The following is a 26,769-nucleotide window of genomic DNA, read 5'->3' as shown; positions in this document are numbered from 1 at the left end:
ATGCAGCGTTTCTAGCTGGAATTCCATTTGGACAAGACATTACAATACATAATTTTTTTTAGTAATAATGCAATTTGAACCACTAAGAGCTTTTTTTTTTTTTTTTACTAATAAGAATTGCATTTTACTATTCCAAATTGATTTGCAGATTTACATTGTAGGTACAAAACCGCCTTACAGAGAACTAAAACGATACATTTTGATTTGCCAAAACTTATATTTTAGATATCTGTAATGGAATTAAAGTAATTAAAATCAACTAAAGTAATTATTCATACAGCAGGTATCTAAAATGTGATTCTGACTAGTAAATATTTTAAATTTAATAAATTATTTAAAATTAATTTAATACATTATTTTAAATTAATTTAATACATTATTTTAATTAATTTATTTATTTAAATATTTTAACATTTACATTTACTAGTGCAAATAAATACATTGACATCTGTAATTATATCAAAGATATCAGCAATTAAATTTGGACTAGTAAATGATTAGTAAAAATTAATGTATATAAACATGTATATATTTTAAGAAAAATGTTTTGTTAATATATAAAATATTTATATTTATATAATTTTTTTTTTTTTTTTTTTTTTTTTTTTTTTACATGTGTCTATTATCATTGTAAATGTTGCCAAATAATTGGAAAACCAATAAGCCACTTGAGGCTGTGTGGCAACCACAACCCTTAGCCCTGGTAAGAATCTCTGTAAAGTATTGCTTCAATCATGGGTTTCAAAATGCTTGTGTTTTCTGTGAAATTCTTCAAACGATGATTCGTCTTTGGTCTACTTCAGAATATAGCATACCTTCAAAAGCAGCTCCATCATCTCTGTGTGCACTAGACCCTGCACAGACTCTCCGTTCACATGAGTGATCAGATCACCTGCTCGCAGTCCAGCCTCGTGGGCGGGGCTGCTCTCCTCCACGCCCTGACACAAAGAGCAAGACAATCCAAATAAACAGACCCATAAGCACCTATAAAGCTCAAAGAGTGTGGTTCTCCGCTCACCGAGACCATGTGGTGTATGGTGTAGATGTCACTGGTCCCCATGTACACTCGAATGGTCTGCAAAGTGAAGCCGTATTTCTTCCCAGAGCTGTGGATGATGATTGGGGGGCGGAGCCTACTGATGCTGAGTGACAGGTCTCGGTTGGGGGAGGAGTCTCGGGATGATGGATTAGAGGAAAATGACCGAGGGGAAATGGAGTGCGCCTGCAGGCTGCCACTCCCGTCATCTGGGGAAGAGGAAGAAGAGAGAGAGAAAAAACAGGTCACCAAAAATTGACATTTATTAAAACAATATCATCATTTAAAAAAACTAAACATGTAATCCAGATTACGTAATCAGATTCCAAAAATTACTGCCCCCCGTGGTGAAAATCTAGGTCTAATGTTTTAAATGTTGGGTGTTTTCATATATGTTTGAAGAGAAACCATGTGCTGAGCCTTTTCTCTTTTACTGTAGTGTACCTAAGACGGTCTCAAACACGCAGGCCTATCAGAAGCGTTTAAGATAGTCAGAATCCACTTATTCAGATCGCCACTCGCGGATCCATTTATTATAATAAAGAAAATACAGATGCAAATTAAATAACAGATTAATTGTGCAGAGCAGAGCTTCACTGATGAACTTCATGAGATCACAATGAACTAAGATGAGTGACAGCTTTTTAATTAATACAAAGGGAGCGATATTTGCCCGCTCTCTAGGTTGTAATTGATTCAGCACTTATCCAGTGTTGCCACCGTGCAGCATTTACTAACTCAATTAACCCAATGGAAGTGGAGCAGGTCTGAACTGCTGTGGTTCTGTGGAGGCAGGGACTTATTGCATATTCATAGATCCAATATACTAAATAAGTAAAGGTGTAGAGATAAATCCAAGCCATTTTGAGAAAAAAGTAATTCTGATTATAAACGATGATTTTTAAGGGCTAAGATTTGAGACTGCATGGGGACTTTTTGTACTTGTAATTAAATTAGATGGTTTTAAAATGTACACAAATCAGATTACAGTTACTTTTATTAGTTATTCATAATGTATTGATTCTCACTAATTATTTTTTCTCTTTTAAATTCACAGTACAGATCATTTTTTATATCATTGAGCAGGTTTGGGCTCTGACCTGGAGTGATGATGAGCGAGAGGGTGGACACCGAGGCAGATTTGGGGACTTTGCGCCCCGGTGAGAGTCGCTGCCTGTCAGGCGTCTCCAGCTGGTTTCCAAAGCACTGCGGACTCCCTTGTTCCCTTGGTGACGAGTGTTTCGTTCCTGTGCTGTTGCTACGTAGTCTGATTCGTCGCAGGTTGGATACCACAACTTCAGCTGCAGAATTAAAAGGTTTGCATCAAAACACTTAGTGAATGTAGCACAGTGTTAATATAATCAGGTGAACTTTAATTTGAACATTGCTAGGAGGCACCTTTATAAAACATTTAGAGTCAAATATATAATTATACAAATTAAAATAATTTATCCATTATTATACAGACAAATCTTCTTTTTTAACAAAATATATTTTTTTAAGGCTGTTCTCAAGTAACCCACCATTGACAGGTGTGACGAAATGCAAATTTAGATTTTTTTTTTTGTGAAAGGCAATACATTTATGGAAAAAAATGTAAATAAAAAACTCAAACTGTGTGAGATTGTGAGAACCAGCTCACCCTCATCATCTGTGGAGAGGGCGAATCGTGGCATGGCCTCCAGGCTGTGTGTGCTGCTCACCACTAGGGGGCTCACAGCTCGCTCGGGCTGAGAGGAGCTGGAAGAAGTGCGAGGGCGCAGACTGGAAGAAATCAAACACACATTCAGAGAGCTGGAAAATAACATCTACTGGGATTGAGTCTCTACCACATATATATACACATATACATATATATATATATATATATATATATATATATATATATATATATATATATATATATATATATATATATATATAAAATTACATTTTATAATAGCAATTAATCGCATGATTTTATGCATGAAATTAAATATAAAACTAAAGCTATCTGCCACTGCTAGGGCATTGACGTTTTTATAGAAAATATTTTATAATTTGTAATAGAAAAACAAGTGCATTCTTTTCTGTTAAAAATAACAATGGACAGGTTTGTGAATGTTGATGATTAGCCTAAATAATGTGATCGGGAACATCCCCTCATGTGACCCATGATGTGTCTGTAGACAACGGACTTTCGTAATAATAATAAAAACTGCATTTGCACACGGTGAAATAATTGTTGCGCAAACTTGCCCAGCCCTAATATCTATATATATATATAGGGGTGTAAAGATACGTGTATTCGTTCCGGACCGTTTCGGTACAGGGCTTTCGGTACGGTGCACGTGTGCACCGAATGACCGAATGCAATATTTTGTGTGCGGAACATATACATTTTCATGTTTCCAAACGAACATATTAAGTGGCAAAAGTCTCCGCGTTCAGCACAAATCCCGCCCTGCAGCTGATTATAAAATAAAATATTAATAATAATATACACAAGTGATAAAACAACAAAGTATGTCATTTTTACTAGTAAAAATGCAATGTGACCAATTAAGGTATCTGAAATTTTATTTTGAATAGTTAATTAAATTGCAGATATTGTGAAAAGTTTTAGAATTTTTAGACAAAATTACATTTAAGATACCTGCTGTTAAATTATTACTTACAGATACTAAAATATTGACTCAATTTTGACTAAGCAAATCCCGTCGTAGATATGTAAAATAATTTTAGCAATTTTTAGTCATTATTCATATGGAAGGTACAGTATCTCCAATGTAATTCTGACTGGTAATTTTTAACATTTATTGTTATAATAATAAAAAAAAAGAAAAATGGAAATAAAAAATCTACAATAGTATCAGTGATACTAAATAAACACTGACTGTAGTGTAAACACAATGTTCTGTATGGTCTCATTAGTTTGTAATGACACGTCAGTAAAGACAGAATTTGTGTATTTTGTGTGAACTGATTCCTCGCACCTCGCCCTCTGAGCCGAGAGCCTCTTGTCTCCAGTGGAGGCCTGCCTCTGGATCTCTCCATGTGAGTGAGTGTCCCTCCCGTCCTCCATCTCCTCACTGTGACTGCGATCCGAGGAGAAACTCAGGTTGGATGGGGTCGCCAGGTGCTCTGTGCTGCTGTACACCTACAAAATCATGGATAATAAGTGTCAGAGAGAGGAAAAAAGGCCAGCGTACACAAAAAACCTGCCACTGACCAGAGTTATTATAGTTAACTAAAACTCAAACTATTTTCGTTACCTGAAATTATTTCAGCTAAAAAAATTAAACAATACTAAAACACACAAAATGAAAATATATAAACTTAATCTATCAATCTATCAATCTATCTATCTATCTATCTCTCTCTCTCTCTCTCTCTCTCTCTATATATATATATATATATATATATATATATATATATGTTATGTATTAAGTAATAATGGCAAGAAATAAAGTGTGATAGCTGTTCTAAAAAAAAAAAAACATTTTTCAATATTATAAGTGTATGTACAGCAAAAGGAGCCAACCTTGCTGAAACGATTTGACCAAGAGGAAAACCGTCGTATTTCTAAGGAAGACTCTTCATCATTAGTTTCATCATCCTCATCAGAGGCTAAATGATGGTAGCGTTCAGATCGAGCTATGTGGGAAAAAACAGACAAAAAGGGTTTGGGGGTAATAGGGAAGTACAATGAAGACATTATAACAGCATCTCAGTGAATAAAGCTGCAAGAATGAGCTGACATTTCCAGAGCGCCGCGCTCCAGGCGTTTATCAAGCTCTCCGAATCTCCTCCCTGTGCTGAATTAGTGAGACTCACTGTCAAAATAACTAGTGTCGTCTTCAGCCTCCAGCTGAGGGATGAATTCAGCTTTCTGACGCAGGAGTCCGTTCCAGTCCAGAGCGCTGAAGAACAGATGCTGCTTGACTTCTGAAGCCCCTCCTACAAACACAAACACACGGGAATTCAGCACAACTGTCCACAGCTCTACACACAGCTGTTGTGTGAATGATGATTGAAGAGGATCGAACTCCAAACATTTACTTTGAACTTAAATGGGTTATATAATACATTTTCTGTCATTTTGGGTTACTGGATGCATGTGTTTTCTGTCATTTCACTTAAGGTTTCATACAATCATTCATCGTTTCATTCTTCGTGTTTCATACTATCTTAAAAATGTTTTCAGAATTTCTGGCCCTTTACGGTAGCAAAACCGTGTCTTCATGAATTATATAACATTATAAAAAAAAAAAATATTTCTAATAATTAAAAAATACAAATGCTATATAATTACTAACAAAATAATGTAATAATTCATAAAAACTCAAACTAAAATATAGATATTTTAAAAATGTAATTCAACGTAATTTTGTAATTACAAATGTAATTAGATCATAATAAAATATAAACAAATATTTTTTTTCCAAAATAAACAAAAAGAATTACAAAAAAAGTATACAAAATTATAAAAATGTTAAATTAAAATAATAAAAAATATAAACTATTTAGAAAATAATAATAATAATAATAATAATAATAATAATAATAATAATAATACAATAATAATATATATTCAAAAATTAAATATACATTTTACAAATGTTAAAATATAATTATATAAATTTAACAAATTCTGAAATTATATAAATTTATAAAAAATGTAAATCATAGTTAAATGGCGCTAAATAAATTTGTTGAATCAGAATGAATGACAGCACACCTCTTCCAAGCCTCTCCTGTGGGTTTTGGTTCAGTAATCGTGTGATCAGGTCCTGGGTTTCTACAGGAAGAGCATCATCTCCATCTGGCCAGATAATCTCATCTGCATAAGGAACACAGTGTTATCAAATCTTTCATTTTAAACCAGTCGCTAAAGTTCCCCGATCCTTTTAAAGGTCTCAGCTGACAGGACGGTTGAAAACCCATTCATCTAAACTCACCACTCACAACCTGTCCAAAAAGCTCCTCCGTGGTGTCTCCGAAGAACGGCACACATCCCACCAGAAACTCGTACAGGATGATGCCCATGGCCCACCAGTCGACAGGCTTCCCGTAGCCCTGCCGCAAGATCACTTCAGGAGCAATGTACTCCGGGGTGCCACAAACCTGGGAATAGAACCAATAAAACACAGATCCGTATTAACATCAAGAACATTTCTTCAGAATTGGTATCAATCGTACCCGAGGAGTATTGTGCTCTTGCCCACCTGCTTATCGATAAACTCCCGAGTGTCTTTCTCAACGTGGCCCTCGTACAGATTGGTTGTCATGTTCATGAGGCCGATTTTGGAGAGCCCGAAGTCAGTGAGTTTAATGTGTCCCATTGAAGTGATCAAGAGGCTGTGAAGGGTTAACAGATCAGGTTAACAGAGGTTACGCTCACAGACGGTGGCATGCATAAGGCTTGCCGTTCTTTTCTCACTTGTCTGGTTTGAGATCTCGGTGCACGATGCCGTAACTGTGCAGGTACTCCAGCGCCAGAACCGTCTCTGCAAAGTACATCCTGGTCATTTCCACAGGAAGTGGGCCCATGTTCTTCAGCAGAGTGGCACAGTCGCCACCTGGAAATCAGTGTAGCCCAGAAATACTTACATGTTACATTACATATTTTAACAATAATTAATCAATTAAATATAAACAGCGAGAAATTAAGATTTATAATAATAATAATAAATTATAACTACTAATAATTTCTATCTCTCTCTCTCTCTCTCTCTCTCTCTGCTTTACCTTCCACGTACTCCATGACCATGCACAGATGTCTGCGGGTCTCGAAGGAGCAGAACATGCTGACCACGAAGGGATTCTCTGCAAACGTCAGGATGTCTCGCTCCACAAACACCTGCTGGATCTGGTTCCGCAGAATCAGGTTTTGTCGGTTGATCTTTTTCATCGCAAAACGTTGCCGAGTTTCTTTATGCCTCACCAGATACACAGCCCTGCGGGACGGATGGAGAACATAAGTAAGACGCTTGGGGAACGATCTAGGAGCTTCCTGATCTTGAAGACATGGAGACACTGATTCTTGAGTAAAACATGGTTACTAAATTAGTTATTGAAGGGATTTTGAAAATCCTGTTTTTCCAAAAGATATTGGTGAGCAAACCATTTCTGGACCCCATTGATTTTTCTCCATACAATGGTAGTCAATGGGGATCAAAAACTCTTTGGTTACCCCAATTCTTCAAAATATCTTCTTTTGTGTTCAGCAGAAGGAAAAAAAATATATATATAAGAGGTTTGGAACGAGAAGAATGGGAGTAAATGGTAACCATTTTCACTTTCGGGTGAGCTATCCCTTTAAATGATCAACATTTCCATTTTGAAAGTCATCAGATAATCCCAAATACACCATTTTATTTGACTTTCTCTTTATTTTATTACAAAATTATGGCCCTAAACTCATCTGCCCTCAGACCAAACTCAATACTTTATTACTTTATTTATTTAGATTTTTCTTTATGTATTATGTCTATTTTTCATATTTAAGATTAAAACATACATAGAACATAAGAAACGGTATTTTAAAGAAACATTGCCACCGTCTACATGTATTTTATAAAGTTTATGTAGTCATGTGATTTGCTTACCCATAAGCCCCATTACTGATGAGTTTTATAGTCTCAAAGTCACTCTCCAAGGGTTTTCTTCGCAGTGGTGCGGGTAAAGATTTATTCTGCTGGAAGCAACAGGAAGAGACATATCATTAGTGACGTCTTACCAAACCTAGCGAGGCTTTTTAATGCTTCAGCTCTTCTTGTGGTGCATTTACTTCAGCGGTTTCTTCCGAATCGACTGTCAGTGTGGGGCCGGAGTCATACTGCTCCTCGAGCTGCACGACTTCTGTCAAAAAAGATGAAGGACACCACAACATGAGCCTAAGAGGAACTGACAGGCTTTCGGAAACAAAACCACCACAAGATAATCTCACCATCAAGGGGATCACGGTTGAGTCCGAGTTGGTTGATTATATAGCGGGGAATATCCGTTTTGATGCCCTGGCCGGCTTTGGCGTGGCCTTCTGCAGCCTCTAGTAGATGGTAAAACTCCTCAGGGTCGAACTCCTGCACAGAGAGAGATGGATGTGAAAATCAGGAGCTGGGTTTTGGGACTGTGAATGAGTGTAGCTGCAGAAGCTCACCAGACACTCCAGCAGTCGTGCCGGCCGTGATATAATGATGAGGATCTTCTTCACCAGCTGCGTGATCACTGAAACCTCCTCACTCTCAGAGCGCTCCAGAGCCTTAGTGAGACACACACAATCTGTTAACGGGACAAATAGTGCTGATCTATGGATGTGGGAGGTATTAAGTTGGATGTAGTAGAGATAGTAAGTGATGCACCGATTTTAGCAACTGAAAACATCCGGCAATGAAAAAAAAAAAAAAAAAAAAAAAAAGGAAGTTTTTTGTTCAAATCACTAACCAAACCAGTTAGCACTTCTGATATGTTTTGACTAGTGATGCATCTAAATTATAAATTTTTCTAGAAACAGAAAACTAAATTCAAGTTTTAATCTAGCTGAAAAAAAAGTTTATTTAATGGGTAAAGCAAGGCAATTTTATTTATATAGCACATTTCATATAAAGTGCTTTACATAAAAAAATAAGAAACATAGTAATCAGACTAAGTTTAATAATATATTTAAAAACAATTAAAGTAATATATATATATATATATATATATATATATATATACACACACACACACACACACACACACACAGTGTTGGGAGTAACGGCGTTAAAGTATAACGGTGTTACTAACGGAGTTAAATTTTCAGTAACAGTAAATTAATTACTTTTCCCGTCATTGCAACGCCGTTATCGTTACTGAGAATGTAAAGTGTCGCGTTACTACAGTTTGGTTGAATAAAGCGCGAGGTGTCATGCTTTGGCTAGTGGCTGCACATCAGCTGCCTGACACCGTTGCAAATCCGATGATGATTGGCTGGGTGGGCGGTGCCCTGCTTACGCTTTCTCACTCCTCCACTGCACGCTTTGACAACCACTAAACACAGGACGGCATCAGCGACAATGGCGTTCTCGAACTGGAAGTACCGGGAATTAAAGGCGAGAATGTTTCTGTAACATGCACGGTATGCCCAGGAAAAAAGATTTTATCCACGTCGCCTTAAGCAACTCAAATCTTATGAACCACCTCACATCAACACATGCTAACATTTTACTGTAATGAATATTTAATGCTGTGTTCACACCAGACGCGACTTGCGGGAATAAATCTAGTTTTAAAAGTATTTCATGCGAGGATGTAGTTGTTTAAAACCCAAATATGTGGTTTATTTATAAAGACAGCGTCTATTTAAGAATGTGTTTCGCTGATTTTCGGAGGTTGTCTATTCGCGTCTTTGCATTGATTTAACATTAAAATCACTCGCGACAGACGCTCTATTTGCATCTGGGATAGTGTTCTGTTCATTGTGCAGTAACGTTAGGCCTAATTTACGGAGATTTGCAATAATGGCCAGGTTTCCCTGTTTCTTTTTACCCAAGTTTAAATTTGTCTTAATTTTGCACTTGAATTTTATTTTCAATATTTATTTTTTATATGTTTTATTTCTATGCATATCATATGGCAGGCTGCAATCTATTGAGTTCAAATAAATACAACATTTTCTAAAATACTTAGTGTTTTTATTCTTCAATCAGTTAATATAAACATCTTATATATTAAAGATGTTATATGACATAATAGCATTATGGAACATAAAAAATAACGTCACAGTTACTTTGCGGAGTAACTAATTACTTTTACAATGTGTTAACTGAGTTACTATTTCAAATGGAGTAATATTAAATGTCAATTTTCATTTTGGGAGTTGTCCATCAGTTGTCAACAGTTGTCCATCTATGAAAATATGTAAATTGCTATTCCATATTTTTTAAATAAGTCACCACATTAAAAACAGTAATTGTGAAATACTACAATTTGTATGTGAATATATTTAAAAATGTAATTTATTCCTGTGATGCAAAGCTGAATTTTTTGGCATCTTCACTCCAGTCTTCAGTGTCACACGATCCTTCAGAAATGAAGCATTTCTGATTATCAATGTTGAAAACAGTTCAGCTGTGTCTTTTTTAAAAAAAATTTTTTTACTTTTTTTTCAGGATTATTTGATAAATAAAAATTTCAAAAAGAACAGCATTTATCCGAAACAGAAATCTTATGTAATATCATAAAAGCCTTTGCGGTGACTTTTGATCCATTTGAAGCATCCTTGCTAAATAAAAGTATACATTTCTTTGTTTTCTTGTTTTAAAAGTCTACTTAATTAAAAGGGGGGAGAGCAACGGTGGAAAATGGTCATAAATTAAAATGTATGACTATTTTAAGCATGAAATATTGACTAACATAAGTGGACTTAAAGAAAAAAAAAAAAGAGTCACAAAACTGAAGGTGTGAGTTAATTTAATAAGGCACATGATTTCAGCAGCATACTGTGCTGATCATCAAATAGACAGAAGAACACTGTATCCGTTCTGAACACTGGACAGTATTTTGGCGAAGTGACAGGAATGTTATTTCTTGTGCTGGGGAATCTGCTGGCTTGTGGGATGCGGGAGTGGGAGGTAATGAGCTACTTGTGCTACAGGATCAAATCCTTTCCAGGCGCTCGTGTGAATTTTAATCAACTCTGCATACTCCTTGAATCTGGATTTGAGATGCATTAGATGGCACAATCTAAAGATCGAGCAAAACGTTGAGAGTTATTCAGATATTATAAATCCTAAACCCAAACATCTGAGACAGAGAGCATAAAAACACTCTGAATCCTTCTTGAGCTGCTGTCTCCTCATGTAAGGCTGTTTAGGAGGAAAGCTGAGTAAACAAAGGAACACGCTCGGTCAGGCGACTCCTACGAAAAAACTACAATTATTGCATTTTTATGCATTTGATGAAGCTGAACAAAGTGATGGAGACATGCTCCGAATTAAAGAGCCTCACAGCACGATAAGATGTGTGACTCATGTTTCGCAGAAAGCCAAATGCCACTGCGAGAGGGGTTTGAGGGAAACATGGATGCTTCTAACTCGACATGAACCGTCACATCAAAACAATGAACCGTTTCCTTTTTTAGCTCTGCAGCCAGCCAGTCTCTCTCCATCATAAGCAGATGGCAGCTCAGACTCGGCTGTGGCTTGTGCCCCTGCAGCACAGAGCTTTATAATGATGCCCAGCTTCAGGCTGTCCTTACTGTTTACACAGTCATTTTTACTCAAGGACCAAGCGCAACATGGGGTTCGACATTCAATAATTATTCATGAAGCTAATAAATGTCCAAAAGTCTGAAAATACGATTTTTTCCCCATTTAGAAAAAACTGTTGTATTAAAGGTGTAGTAAGCGATTTCTGAGAAACGCTGATACTTGATTTCACCAAAACCAACATGCTCCTACTCAAAAGGATCACAACCCCCTCTTGATAGCTCCACCCCCAAATTCACCAACATGCTACAGGGCTTCAGAATATAATTTGAGAGCAGTTTTGCAGATGGTGGTGCTAGGAGTAGATTTGGTAGCACTGGGGAGTTGATGTGTGGGGGTGTTCAAAATAAAGACCATTTAATCATAAAATGACTATTGTTTTGCGTTAATAAGTGCAGTTACTACACATTTCTTGTTTATTTTTCTTTTGTTTATATTGATTTGACAGTAAAGCACTAAGCTCGAGTTGAGATGCATACAAAATGTACTTTTATTAACAGTAACAAGTACTAAATCTACTTTTTATATACAGAAAATGTATATATTCCATTCTTATAAAAATGTACCATTATTTTTCTAGCAAATGTAGCTAGCCAACTTCAGTGATGTGTGTGGTTTAGTAGCAAATTATTATTATTATTATTATTATTATTATTTCATACACACAAAAAAGTTTACAATTCTGACAAAAATCTGATTTCTTGATGATTTTGTTTTATAATAGATTTTATAATTTCAAAATATAGAGAAAAACTAAAAATGAAAGTCTAAGCAAATAATTGCTCCTCTGCTGCTGGCTACTAGTTATAATTGTGATTTTATGTATTTTGTTACATTTTACATAAGTGTTTGTTTACCACAAAGTATATTTTGTTACTAAGTATATAATGTTATTTTTGTAACATTTCCGTCACACGCTTCAGGTATTCGGCCAATCACAACGCACTGGATAGCTGATTAATCAGAGCACACCTATATTTTCAGAACGATGAGCTTTGTAAAAATCTATGCGTTTCAGAAAGACGGGGCATAGAGCAGCAACAATAATGTACATTATGTGTAAGATAATTAGTTTTTTGAACCTTAAACCGCAGAAACACATTGCATTAGACCAAATACACAAAATAATGTTCTTTTTAGCAACATCATAAGACCCCTTTAAAGGATTTTTGAGTTTACATTAATTGTTCGATTACCAATATTTTACATTTCTTCTGAATGTAATAACAAAATGTGACTTGTACACTAACATGACTTATCTGTGACTATTTTTTTTCATAACGCCAGTGAAAATAAATCGGCAAAGACAATGAGCTCCCAGAAGGGAGCAGAGAATGACAGAGGAACAGTGCAGAGTGGACTGATGTAACCACAAACCAGCTCAAAACCACAATTTTATTATCCGTCACAACAGGTTGATGACTGAACGGTAAGAACAGCTAAACTGCGGCATGACTGCAGCATCTGGGGCCCTGCGCTTGGCACCGCTGACTAAGGCAAGTGGGAAACACTTTAATAGCCTTATCTATGAGCACGACATCCAGCGCACAGCAGCGATCTGACAGCGCGCTGAGTTTCGCCTGGGGTTGTCTGAACACTACATACAGGGTGGGCGTAAGGGTTGCTATGGAAACTAACACCCTGTAGTTGCAAAGATGAGCATGGAGCTTTAACAGGGAGATCTATATTTCTAATCAAAACCTCTGCTGCAGGGTATGCATTGCACACATTTATACACAAAACGACACGTGCAATTACACGAAAACGCTTGTATGTAAATGTACGTGCATGCAGCCAACTCTGCAAGCTCTTTTTTTGCTGGGTGTAAAAAAAAAAAAGAAAGAAAGAAAGTATTTATAGAATAACAACACATTGGGCAATGAGGCGGATATCACACTCTTTAGGGGAAATGGACTGTTGTTGAGAATGAGTGATGTTTCTAACCCCTTAAAGCAAACAGAGCAGCACACTAAGACAGCAGTGACAGAAGCCAACCATGCCCTGGTGTCACCGCCAGCCTGATATTCCTGCCAAACCACAACCACCATCACAGACCACCTGCTGGCTTCGGGATAATCAGAACAGGACAGCGTTACCAAGCTGACACCGGCTAAAGTAACATATCTTCGCCTGAAATAATTGTTCATGCAATAATGAAGAGGACTTGTTGACCAAAGTCAAACTAGATTCAAACTTATGGCGCACAGACATTAGAAGTTGTAAAGCGAAGTTGTAAATAAAACAAAGATTGTATGTTTTACTAGATAATTCTAAATCTTTCCATTGAATGTTTTCACATTTGTTTGCAATTATTTGTGAAATTCACTAGCGATTTCTGGGTTAAAGGTTTTTCAAAGTAAACCCTAAACAATTTTTTTGTTCAGTGCATGAAAATTGCATTCTATATCCGATTGACTGGGACTGAACGATAATGGATAAAAGCTTAATCACGATTATTTTGCTGAAAAATAGAATCATGATTATTAAACAATTATGCTTAAAATCAAGAGAAGCAGAAATCAAGATTATAATGTGATTTATCACACAGCTTTACGACTGACTATCTAAGACTTTTAGCAGTCATCTACAAATTTTGAGAATGTGGTCAGGTTACATGCAGATCAATAATATTACCATTTTTTGCTTGCATCTATTGATTTTTATTTTTTTATTTCTTCGCTGAGAGGCAAACAAAGAAAATGTGCGCAGTAGTAAGAGCATCTCCAATAGTTAATATTGGGCAAAACACACAAGAAAGTGCGCTGTGAAAAAAAACCCTCTGTCGGCAATCACAGATATTCGCATTCGGACATGATTCGATTTCTCAGAGGATCATGGAGTTTGACGAAAACAGTTGGTAATCTGCTCTGAAACACAGACTTCACAGATTCAGACAGGATTACAATCACAAAGCACATCTGTGAAGCACAAATTTCTCTAATAACGTCTGGAAAAATATGATGATGACAACACAAAGGCTAGTTCAGATTGTAAAATATCTTATGGTGTGATATATATATTGTTTTAAATGATGATTAAAATGTCTAAACTCACAAAATTCCAATAAGATCCCAATGTTCTGTGAGACCCTTTATGAACAAGTAACTGAAATCAGTATCTCATCCTGTCCGTGATATGTAACTAATACGTTACTAATATGAAACTAATATGTAATTAATATGTAACTAATCTGAAATTAACAATTGTTAGTAAATATGGCTGTCGACCAAAACACAGATCAGGTGAATCTAGCTACTGTGTCGCTGTAATGTTTTTGTAGTCTTACTGCCCGTATGCAGGTGCCACAAGTCAAAGCATGTGCAGTCCACGTCTCCAACATCAACAGTTAGTCTCAAACCCAAACAACTGCCACTGAACAGGAAACTTTCTAGAAATTCCGGCCTCACCTCATGCAGCATTTTTTCCAGTTTATCCTGCAGCTCTATGAAGTACAGGGATGTGATCAGGCCCTTCTGGGATTTATCCAGACAGTCCCTGGCCAACTCCACCAACTGGTGCTGGATAAATCCCAGGACGCCGTCTCCCAACGGTAGGGTGCTGTCGGGAGAAAACTGCCTGATGACTTCCAGCAAACGCTCCTCCATCTGAGCGGTGGCCTGCACAGCAGAGAGAACATTAGGTATCTCAGATTTGTAGAGGAAAAACTGGCAATAATCTGCTGGCACTACATACCCTTGGAAAACGCTCCTTATAGACATGGTTCATCATTATGATTTCATGATCAAAAGAGCCGCCAGTTCGTCCAGGGCTAAAACAAGAAGAACAACAGATGAAAACTAGCAGTGTATTGGGCCCTAACTGAAAATGATAAATAGATACTGTTAATTCAGCACTAGCATCCAAATAGCTAACATGTTTACCTGGGGTAGTTTATCCACGCTGAAATATACACTGACACGATCAAAATACAGAAAAATGCTAATTTAACATCTAGGGTTCATACATATTTTTACCAATACATTTTCATGACTTTTGAGACAATATTCATGACCTAATGTTCCATTATTTTACAAGAAATAAGACGAAAAATCTATGTTCAAATTTACCATAGCATATGTTAACTAAAATTAATCACTACTGATGCTACTTATTTGCTTTCTATTTGTTTAATATTATTAAATAATATTATATATATAATAATATTATCGCGCATTATGTGCGCGCGACTAAGCAATGGTTTAAAAGCACTTAAAAATATGTGCAAATAATACAGTTTTGTGAAAGTGCAGTAACGGCCCAATTTAGACAAGTGACAATTCTGTCAACAGTCCCAAAACGCAAGCAAGAATCTCGTATCACAGTGTGCAGGCTGAAGCTGTTTTGAGAGAGTGAAAGAGAGAGAAGATGCGGCGCCGCTGAATCACTCATGCTGTATTCATATGACTGATTCGATCTGATATTCTGTGTGAATTTATTTACATCTAACCCGTATGCTATATTAAATAAATGTTTGTGGGATTTCCCACAGTCTAAATGCGAAACCTGTGTAAATGAGTAGAACTAGGTAATATATTCACATACCACACTGAAATTCAGGACCGAATTAAAAAACACATTCTCTTGCATAGAGATTTTTGTCATCAGAGATGACTTTTCCTAAACTTTCTGGGGTTTTAATCATTTTTCCAAAACTAATCCAAGCCTGGAAATCGCTGCTTTAAAATTCCAAGAGTTTTCCAGGTTTTTCGTGACCGTACCAACCCTGACTGGTCCATTCAATGATTCTGGCCCTTCAAAAATATTTCTGCTTGAAACCAAAGGCAGAAAATATTCCATTGCATCACTAACAAAAACTGCCATCGTGTAGACTGACGGTTAAATACTTTACTGACAAACATACCAACTAAACCTCTTTCATTTCAAAAACCGAGCGAGCAGTGTTTTGTTTGCGCGAGCGCCCTGTTTGAAGCATGAAGCACTGTGGGTGGACATCTAAAGCTCTGAATCCTCCAGAGATATGGGCTAAAGGTGAGGTGTTGCACCGCAGTCTGTAGCCTCATAAACCAGAAAAAAACACCTCATTAGATTTTAGTTTCTACTTCAGACTCATCATCTGGCATATCAACTGGTCAGATGCAAATTTCAAACCCCAGTGTTCAATTACAACACGGGAAAATCCGTCTCTTCTCTGACTCAGCCTTGAGGGAGGTTCTTTTGCAAAATAAAAACGCTCCTTTTGTTTAGTTTTGTTTTGTTGGGGAAAGCCTGGATATTCCTATTAGTCAGGAGTCCACTCATCTGACAAGAAGAGGGAAAAATCTGTCATGGTTTACTCATCCTCATGTAAAAAACATTAGCCTGAATGCTCTGGAAGTCATTTTAGATAAAAACGACTGCTAAATGCATAAATGTATTTATTTCAAACCAATATGACTTTCTTTGTTGTTCGTTTCCATACAGTTACGATAAATTTGGGATTTATGCTTTCAAGTTTCCAAAAAGGGTGCAAAGGCACCAAATAAATTTAAAAAGTGGTCTTTAAAGGGACATTTCACCCACAAGTAAAAGTTCTGTCATTCCGGAAACCATTGATTTACATTATTTATTTTTGACAGATCCAGATTAAACCTTAATATTTTATTTGTGGATTTAACCTAAATACATGGCCTAAAACAAAAGAGCTATATATAACAAAAAAGTTCTCAATCCATTTGAAAAATCTATTTTGACTATGCAAATCACAGTCATTGCATATATTAGTTTTTTTTGCCATTTCACTAATATTGTCAACAGCAGACGACAAAAATAGTAAAAAATAGTGAAAGCCAGACGTGAACTCTAATGCCCTCCATGAACAACAACTCAATAAGTCCAAGTCATACGTCTGATATAGTTAATGCAGATCTATTAAAACTCTGTCCGGTCAAGAAACACTACTCAAGGGTATTAAATGATCAAACCCTAATAGCCATATTAATAAAATGCAAACAGTGGCATCCTATGCTGCAATTAATGCGTGCATGTGTGTTTTTGTTTACCTAAGGCTACGTGACCGGGGTCGTATAAACGGTGAGGGCCGCCCATCTTCATCAGTCATGCTCTCCGAACTTCGGAAGTGTTTGAACAGGAAATGAAGCTCGTCCTGTGTGGGTTGGTATGGAAGCTGGTGCAGGCGTTCCTGTGATGAAGATGATGACTGGAAAACAACAAACAAACATTACTCCACATACATGGCTACAATGGAAAGTTCTGACAAACATTCTGTATTTATTTGTGCATCCTCATGTCAGGTCAAAGCAAATGCTGTTCATTGTATTTTTAATGGAACACACAAGACTTAATAACAGATAAATGAGAGCCACATACTGAGACCGTTGAGCTGGGAGGGTTGGTCCCGTAACCTGAGGATGGAAGTGAAGCCAGAGACCACCGTCTCCCTTCCGCTCTACAAAGAGAAAACAGAGAGCATTTCAGGACACACAATTATATTCCTTAATTAACAGCTTTCTTCATAAACTTTCAATTAAATAGAAAGTTAAATATGCATATAGAAGACGGCAAAAATGGCAACAGTTTATCATGTACTACGATGCCAATATTCAATCCAAGTCAATCTTCCTTTTTTTTTTATTTAAATGGTGATGCAAAGAATAAAAAATAAAAAATAACAGGAAGTTTATAAAGAGTACACAGAGTCGCAGAAATACATGAGGTGACTAAGGTTCGGCTACGTCATTGTGTTAAAAAGAGATTGGCTACCTGTCAGCTCGAGCCAGGTGGCTGAGAAGAAATAAAGAGGGATGAACAAGAGAGAATATAACTTAGTGAGCTCTATACAGAAAAATGTATAGGAATAAATGAGTCAGCTGTACATAGTGTGAACCGGACACTTGGGTAACAATGTGGTTAATGCTGATAAATATTCAGAATGCTGGTCTGTCATCCATTTAACGAACAAGAAAATAATGACAAAGAGCGTTTGTCTACCTGCGGGCGAAAGGGAAGTTGAGAGAGCACATAGCAGTGGACACATTTCGTGGGCTGTCCAGAGGGCTGCTGGCAGCTGGAAGGAGAACAAGAGGAAATTTCAACAGAGCACACGGTGTTACGTAAGCTGGAGGATATAATAGACGTCAGACGACCACAGATGTTTCACAAATCGCACACTTTAGGACATTTATCTCCATTCGGAACAATAATGTGCGTCTAATTCACTGTCTATGGGGTTTAAAGCTGACATGTGTAATGTTTTGAAATATTATCTCCCAACTTACTAACTGTGAGTCAGCCACTCATAGACTGACTTTTCAAAAGAAAGTTTAAACACAGTGGTGGAATCAAAACCAACTTTGAGCAGCCTGACATGGAAACACAGGCTCCACCAATGAGCAATGTTTTTTTGGACGAGGCGGTGTGTTTGTTTGTGCCAGGGAAACCAGTTTGAAAACAGTCATTATTTGTGGCAAAGGGACACACAGATATAACATACAAAAACAAAAAAAAAACAATTGGTTACCGATACTGTCTTATTCTGTCGGATTTGTGAATCATTCATCTGATTCATGAACAAATTCCTCACGCTAATTTGTGAGCAAATGGTTCTGGCGAATCATTCAGCAGATTCGCAAACAAATAATACAGCGGATTTCTTAATACGTTATTCTGATGATACGTGAACAAATCATTCGGTATAATCATCATTTGTCATTCTGTTTATGGATTTATTTCTTAAATTAGTGTCACTAATTAAATATTCCAATCACCGTGGGAAAGATGATAAATTTGCTCACAATCATATTTAGATTATAACGCATCAAAAAGCTTCGAAAAGACAAAGCAAAATTCATTTGATCTACTTTAGTTGTGCTTTAATTTTATTTTTTGTCATTTTTGTAGTCGAGAGACATGGTTACTGATAAACTGCTCCTGAATGGAGGAGAGCTGTGTGAAGACTTGAAGAAAAGAAAAAAAACCCATACAGGTCTGTATTTTTTTCATATTTTTGGTGGCGATCAAGTTAACCCTTGAGGCAGTGTGGTAAGACGCTAAAGGAGCGTACAGGCTTATGTTACGCCAGCTCTCAACGGTCACAGGCCAGCTCAGTGTCAGCTGTCCTACAGCGGGTGTCATGTGACAGCGAGTATTACCTGTGTGGGCGGACAGAGGTGAAAGCGGGCGGGTGGGCGACGGCGTTCCAACCCCAAGGCTCTTTCTATTACTGCTGCGACAGCTGCAACACACAAACAAGAGGAGAGGGATTATTAAAAACCTTTCAACATAATCCAGCCCAGCCTTTATGGTCGACGGCAACGTTAACAAAGAAAGTGACAAAGGATTTAATGATCAGCGCGCTCCCAACAGTGTTACAATAACGCAGCTTTTTTGGATTTCAGAATAACCCTATGAGTAATTCTGCAACATCTGCAGCCATCAGAGAAGGTGTCCTTCAACACCGCTGTCACATGCATTACCCCAGAGACTGAAGTTGTGCGTGTCATTTGTCATTTTCTCATCATGCATTGCACCTTCGTCTCTTGCTAGTCTGCAGATACAGATGTCTACCAATGCATGCAGATATTTCTCTATGCCACCATCAACAGCACAAAAATAAAGCTATGTTATAATAGTACGCCACTTCTTGTTAAACAAACGATTGCGACGCCCAAAATACAGTCTACTAGGTAAACAACACACTGTTTAGAGACACAACCATAGCATCACTGTACAGACCAGAGCGTGATTACATTAATCGAGCGAGAAATCCCAACGTCACTTGTCAAAAGTTGACACATTAGAAAGTTTTGATCGTGCATGTCTCCTCTGATGTCACGCGTTACCTTTTGGATCGCTTGAGCATCGCGCCCGTGACGAAGTGAGCTCTACTGCTGCCAGGCAACGCGCTCCAGGAGCTCGGATCAGACATAATCGCAGACGGTTAGAGTGCCAACTGTCCGAGCAGAAACCGAGTAACCGAACCCGAATGAGAGTCGAACCCCTCCGCGAGTCAGGAGTCCGCCTCTCGGCTGGATAGACTGGAAGTGGAGACTGCGCGTGGCTCGCAGCAGTTCATCTCTGCTCTTTGTGTGGCTCGCTGCTGCTTGACTGGACTCGCCGTGCAACTTAGTAAAAGTTTAGAAGTTCACATTCTGTTTTAATCATCTTCCGATATCGCCTCGACCTGACACAAAATTAACTATTTACTTTCCAAACAGCGACTTTCATCGGATGGCAGGAGAGAGTCCATGTTTACAGGTGAGATGCTGTGTTGTGGTCGTTTCTCTCGTGTTGATTGATTGCCGGAGATACGCTTGGGATGTACCATCCGGCTGCGAAGAGGGGAGCTGGGTCTCAGCCGAGGGATAGCTCTGGGTCTAACTACAAGATGTCCGGTTTTTAAGATGTTTAACGCCTTGGAATTTGTGGACGAAATATGAACTCTGCCTCTTCTAAAATACTTTTTTTTTTTAATTTTTTTTTTTGCGTGTTAGGAGAATAAGATGTAAGATGTGATTGTTGAATCTTAAAAGGACGTATGACCTAATGTTAGCGTTTCTCCAGTGACGTCAAATCTTCACGTGAGAGCTAGTCTAAATTAATAAATATATATAATTTTTGCATGTCAAGATGGAAGATATAGTGAATCCCAAAGATGGTATGAACTAACATAAGCGATTTTCCACCAGTGACGTCAAATCCTCACGTGAGAGCTGGAATAGGCTATATAATGTATTATCATTATTATTATTATTATATAGCCTTATATATATATATATATATATATATATATATATATAAAAATTCAGTTTATTATCATTACTTTTTTTACATTTATTTGTTGTGGAATTATATAGAAATATAAATTACGCATCTTCTAAATCATTTCTCATTTTTTCACGTTAAGTGACATGCAAAGTAAAAAAGTAAGCGTTTTTTTCCCCAGTGACATGACATTTTCACGTGGGAGTTAGTCAAAGTCAGACCATCGAATATAATAATTAATGATTTTTAGAAATATATTTATTATTTTCTGTGTTTGAAAATATATGCACAAAATTATTATGATGACAGATAGATGGATAGATAGATAGATCTAGAAAAAATACAAATGTGTACATTTCTTTTGTGAGTAAAATTACTAAAGTGTTTTGAGTTTTACATTATGAAAAATGTAATTGTGGGAAGCAGTATGGGCTTCAAGCTTGTTCCATATATCTCACATAACATATAATATACTAAAATATATTTAACATGTGCATCAAATTATAACATTAAATCTCTCATATTAAATAAACTGTCTTGTTGCAGGGTATTCTAAAAAGGATACAAACCACACTAAAATCAGCAAGTCAGTCGTGCTCAGGTGATTCTGCTATCCATATGAATCAAATAACATGAGCTTTACATATAGATATGAGTGATGGTCCCATTAAATGAGAAAAAATAAATCAATGAGATGTGTGTGTCATGCTGACTAACTGAAGACAGTTCTGTCTCTCTGCAGGACCGGAGCAGGTTTATGTAATGCTTTGGCATGCGGATCGGCTGTCTTACCTCCAGGGGTGAAGGGATTGTAAAGGACTGCAGGGGCTGCCTGGACTGCATGGACTCAGGATGATGGGACTCTGGCTGGGTGACAAACTGTAAAGCAAGACACGTTTACATGCATTAGCGCTCTGACTAAGTGCATGTGGACTGTATTGTTCTTGGTGTTTCTTCATGCTCTCGGCAGCACTGCAAATCAGTGTGCTTTAGGGATTCATTAAGTGGCATACTGGTGCTGCAACACGGCAATGAAATGATGGAAAGAGAACATAAACGCACAAATGAATGAATGAGATATGAACAGTGGCTTTGAAAAGACCATCTTAAAGCTGCTGCAAGTGATTCTCTTAACATTATGCATTAAATGGCCAGAAGTCTCATTATTGTTCAAAAGCTTGGGGTCGGGAAAAATTCATAATGTTTTTGGAAGAACTCTCTTATGCTCACTGAGGTTGCAGTAATACAGTAATATTGTGAAATATCATTAGTTTTCTACTTTAATGTGTTATATATTCCTGTGATGCAAAGCTGAATTTTCAGCATCTTCACTCCAGTCTCTAGTGTGTCTTATGTTTACTGCTCAATACACATTAATTATGAATATCAATAATGAATACAGATTAATATTATGTGGAATTTGAGATTTTATTTTTATTTTATCAGGATTTTATTAATTAAAAGTAAAAAACAGCATTTATGATATCTTTAAATCTGTATTGTCATTAGTCACTCTGTAAGGTTTTGTAAGAAGTAACGAAATCTAAGCATGGCCCACGCTTTTTCAGCCAATCAGCAAACTTGAACTCACAAGGCATGTGGATGACTGGAGACAGTCTATTTTAGTCTGACGAAGGTTAGCAAGATGGCTAACATCAATACAGCATCTTTAAATGACATCATTTCAACCTGATGGAAAATGTCACAGGAGTTGAGATGAAATGCATCATTTATGATAACCAGCCAATGTGTGCAACATGATTCATACAATCAAAGATCTAATACGCACGCGATTATTAGAAGGGTTCCGTCAACATAAAACCATATAATCTCACATTTCCGCCTTTCTTGTCAACACCTTGTCAAATCTGGCCCTACAGGAAGCAGGAGTTTTCCAGGAAAGTTCACTAAATTACTTTCATGTGCGACCTTCAAAGTCATTTACCGTTTACCGCCACCATAACTTTCAGTTCCACAAAATGCATTGGTGGAATCAAGACAAGCCCATCAACTGCAGGAAACACAATTTCTCATGTCCCTTCATGCCATTCAGTCAGCAGAGCAGCCTAAAACATATTCAGGCTGACCCGACAGGTATTTACATGTCACACTGAAAGCAGAATTAATGGAGCACATCAAAACAGACACGAGGCATGTTGTTAGCGGAAGCCAGTTTAGACAGGTATTGATTATTGTGACCCTTGACGTGGGTAATGTGCTGATTTAGTACTGACCGTTCTACTCTTTGTACTAAATGATCCCCCGAACTTCGAGGAACTTTGGTTTTTGCGTAACAAATGGGTATTTCGGTGGCCTGAAAGCTAACCAGAACATTAAGCACGCATGACTGTACAAATAGGGCTGCCACTGTCTGGCAGTTTGCATGTTCTCACCGCAAGCGATTGCAACAAGCGCTCTAGAAGTGTGAAGATGTTGTCATGGTGAAGAGAGAAAACTGGAGACGACCCAACTGTGAATACTACCCCCCTGTGCTTAACAATCTGACGTTATGCTGCTTTCAACCATTCTCTGTGCATTCAGAATAAGCAAAGCAGCATCTGATGAAGAGCTTTGTATCTTTCTTATTGACACAATGCAGTGCTTTTGGAACCCAGAGCTGAAAATCCCTGTAAATCAGCAGTGATCCTCAATCAAACAGGGAGTTGCTTTCGCTGACGAAAGGCTCTGGATATGGGCTCCTCCACACTGGGATTGGGAATGTAGTGGGCCGTGGGGTCGGCTATATTCCCTCCCAGTTCAGAGTGGGAGGACGGGGTTGGAAAGCGGCAGTGAGCATGTTGAAGGCAGGCAGAAGGAAGTGTCAGAAACGCAGGAAAACATTACGGATGCGATAAGGAAAGTGTCAGAACACTCAGACTCGTGTTCTCACTTAAAAGCTCGACTCATAGTAGGATCCTGAAAGTGTGATTCGAGAGTTCACTCAATAGAAAGCACATCTGCAAGTATTCAAACTGTAATGTGATGTTATGTGATTATAACAATTATTCCAATAAAAGGACATTTCGCAGGAAGAAACTATAGTGAAGACAATTCGGACTAATAAGCAATAACAATTAAATGTACAGTACTCGTAAATACACTCTAAAACTATTGTTTTTTAAAAATGTACAATAAAAATACAATAACAACAAGTGGGCTTATGTATTAACCGCCAACAGTACACAAACACTGTTAGGGTAACACTCATGAAACTAAAATAATACAGTAAATATTAAAGGATTAGTTCACTTCCAGAATAACAATTTCTTGATAATTTTACTCACCCCCATGTCATCTGATATGTTCATGTCTTTCTTCAGTCGCAAAGAAATTAAGGATTTCGATGTAAACATTCCAGGATTTTTCTCCATATAATGGACTTCGATGGGGATCGGCGGGTTGAAGGTTCAAGTTGCAGTTTCAGTGCAGCTTCAAAGGAATCCCAGCCAAGGAATAAGGGTCTTATCTAGTTTAACCATTGGCCATTTTCTAAATAAATAAATTATTTAATTAATTAATAAAAATGTATATACTTTAAAAAGGTTTGGAAAGGTTGCGCACGGATAGGACTTCGTCTATGTACACCTTAGTGGGTGAAAAACTCCATCTCAGTTTCTACTCCAACTTCAAAATCGTCTGACATCGCTGATTAACCTTCTTTTTGTAAAGGGTGTTCGACTTTCTTTGCATATTCGCTTTGTAAACACTGGGTCGGTGCTTCCATCTGCATGACCTATCCAATCAGACTATGCAATGCCTGAAGTCCATTTGTGGTTAAAAAGTATATGAATGTTTTTTTTTTTTTTAAATGGCAAGTCATTTTGCTAGATAAGACCCTTATTCCTCAGCTGGGATCGTGTAGAGCCTTTTGAAGCTGTACTGAAACTGCAGTTTGGACCTTCAACCTGTTGGTCCCAATTGAAGTCCATTATATGAAGAAAAATCCTGGAATGTTTTCATCACAAACTACAATTTCTCTCCGACTGAGCTGAGGAAAGAAAGAAGTGAACATCACGGATGACATGGGTGCGAGTAAATTATCAGGGAATTTATATTCTAGAAGTGAACGAATCCTTTAACTAAACAACATGAAAGGTAACAAACTTGGAAACGTGTAAGAAAAAGAAAAAGAAAATCAAGCTTTTATGAGAACTTTTACTGTTTTTCTTTTTTCTCCATAAACAAGGCGACACATTTTTACTTAAATTTATTTTAACAATATTTTACTGCGGTTAAATAAGGCAATTCATACTTTTTACGTCAAAAACACATTTTTCGGTAATTTGTGCAGTAAAATTACACGTGAAGGCTCTTAAATATATAAATGTTTATTTTGTAAAGATTATACAGTTAACAGTTTTACTGTATCATTATTTTAACATTAAAATGTCTATATTTTTCTACAGTGTAAGCTGAAACAGAAGAAGCCATATATCATATATGACATTTAAAGAAATTACATACATTTTGGTTTTAAGGTTTAAGAAACTAACTGGTTGGGTAATGCGCATGAAACAAATACAAAACTTGTTTCACGTCACAAAATGATAAATTTACTCCATAATCAAGTAATAATCCTTATTGTAACAGATTGATCGCTTAACGTTGAACAGCATTTTCTTCCGTACACCAAACACTGTGAATGAGAACGCGCTACCGACACTTCACTGCTTACTGTTAGCGCTTTAGTTAACACCAATACCAACCCTAAAACACACGGGGAATGAAGAGAAATCAGTAAACGAAGGGATTATTTTGTACAATTTCGCCGCCGGCTCGACTCAACAAACTCACTCATCAGTTCCGGGGGGGTTCCCCCGTCGCGAGAAAATCATTCAATACCAACATTTGAGAAATGGAAAAAACATATTTACGCTTACTCCAAAGTGAGGGAGGGGATTTTCAGCTTGTCTCTCCTCTTCATCTCTAAGAATCCCGTGAAGCGCGGTCAGGTGAAAATAAGCAGCTTGTTTCAGATCTCACGCGAGACGACACAAAGTGCCCATTGTTTACACATCGTCGTTTAACATCTGCCAAACGACAGCGTGAGAGGTTGTGCTGTGCTGGTGTAGAGACTTCCTTAAAATAGACAAATTCTCAAGGAACACTTTTAGTTAAAGAGATCTCTCAGCGAAAGTGACTCGGGTACGCAGAGCGAGTGAGAGATGATTGAGATTGAATGGTGCGGTCACATCTCCCATGTGATTGCAAAGAGGAGGTGTGCTTAAACACTCAGGTGGAAAAAAACAAACACTCAAAGAAAAGAGAAAAAAAGGAAAACAACCCGAAAGACCACTGGAAACTGTCATTTCAATATTCATATGACATTTTACATTGATAAACTAGCATGTAATTACAATTTGCATGGCATAAGAAGCAGTTTTTGACCAATGAGCTGTTTGTGTGGCAAGCTGTGTTAACATTTATTCATTATAACTTTTGTTATGTTTTTGTTCTACTATACTTATTCTACTGTTGTTCTGAATTTACTATTAAATATATTTTCAATTAGTCTTATTCCTATAAACTATAGTAGTCACTGTTCCGTTATTAATGGAAATACATTTCTAATTTGTGCAATTAAAGCAGCTGTATGTACGTTTTTAACCTTAAAATATCAGTTTAACCTTACAGCAAGGTTATGGTGGAACACCTCTTCACCGGACTAATTCTACTGCCGCTGCTACCTGAGCAGACTCCTAGCTGCTAGAACCACACTTTGTAATGGGGTGTGCCATACTAGTAACGGTACCGAACGGTTCCCAGGAAAAATGGAAGTGTTCA

General features: G+C 37.2%; 1 protein-coding gene across 8 annotated transcripts in view; it reads right to left on the bottom strand.

Annotated features, from left to right (window-relative positions):
* The window catches only part of mast3b (microtubule associated serine/threonine kinase 3b), a 32,154-nt gene extending 5,803 nt beyond the window's left edge, over positions 1-26,351 (bottom strand). Inside the window, exons 1-25 of one of the 8 annotated variants that reach the window (XM_052610157.1) lie at positions 25,866-26,190; positions 21,778-21,864; positions 19,374-19,456; positions 18,214-18,289; positions 17,986-18,006; positions 17,593-17,671; positions 17,265-17,422; positions 14,959-15,034; positions 14,673-14,882; positions 8,178-8,279; positions 7,968-8,100; positions 7,809-7,879; positions 7,627-7,715; positions 6,767-6,975; positions 6,459-6,597; positions 6,244-6,376; positions 5,977-6,142; positions 5,757-5,858; positions 4,853-4,975; positions 4,560-4,672; positions 4,012-4,175; positions 2,679-2,800; positions 2,137-2,337; positions 1,019-1,245; positions 816-938 (exon numbers count right to left, since the gene is read on the bottom strand). In XM_052610157.1, coding sequence (XP_052466117.1) covers positions 816-938; positions 1,019-1,245; positions 2,137-2,337; positions 2,679-2,800; positions 4,012-4,175; positions 4,560-4,672; positions 4,853-4,975; positions 5,757-5,858; positions 5,977-6,142; positions 6,244-6,376; positions 6,459-6,597; positions 6,767-6,975; positions 7,627-7,715; positions 7,809-7,879; positions 7,968-8,100; positions 8,178-8,279; positions 14,673-14,882; positions 14,959-15,034; positions 17,265-17,422; positions 17,593-17,671; positions 17,986-18,006; positions 18,214-18,289; positions 19,374-19,456; positions 21,778-21,864; positions 25,866-25,909 — 3,051 coding nt within the window. In that variant the 5' untranslated portion in view covers positions 25,910-26,190. Of the gene's footprint in view, positions 1-815; positions 939-1,018; positions 1,246-2,136; positions 2,338-2,678; positions 2,801-4,011; positions 4,176-4,559; positions 4,673-4,852; positions 4,976-5,756; positions 5,859-5,976; positions 6,143-6,243; positions 6,377-6,458; positions 6,598-6,766; positions 6,976-7,626; positions 7,716-7,808; positions 7,880-7,967; positions 8,101-8,177; positions 8,280-14,672; positions 14,883-14,958; positions 15,035-17,264; positions 17,423-17,592; positions 17,672-17,985; positions 18,007-18,213; positions 18,290-19,373; positions 19,457-20,063; positions 20,550-21,777; positions 21,865-25,865 lie in introns of those variants that run through there. The other 7 variants (XM_052610158.1, XM_052610159.1, XM_052610160.1 and 4 more) reach the window with 7 other exon arrangements.
* Positions 26,352-26,769: the final 418 nt, after the last annotated feature.

This window comes from Carassius gibelio, chromosome A11, assembly GCF_023724105.1.
Source record: "Carassius gibelio isolate Cgi1373 ecotype wild population from Czech Republic chromosome A11, carGib1.2-hapl.c, whole genome shotgun sequence".
In the NCBI taxonomy this organism is placed as follows: Eukaryota; Metazoa; Chordata; class Actinopteri; order Cypriniformes; family Cyprinidae; genus Carassius; species Carassius gibelio.
This window is presented reverse-complemented; position numbering and strand designations above follow the sequence as displayed.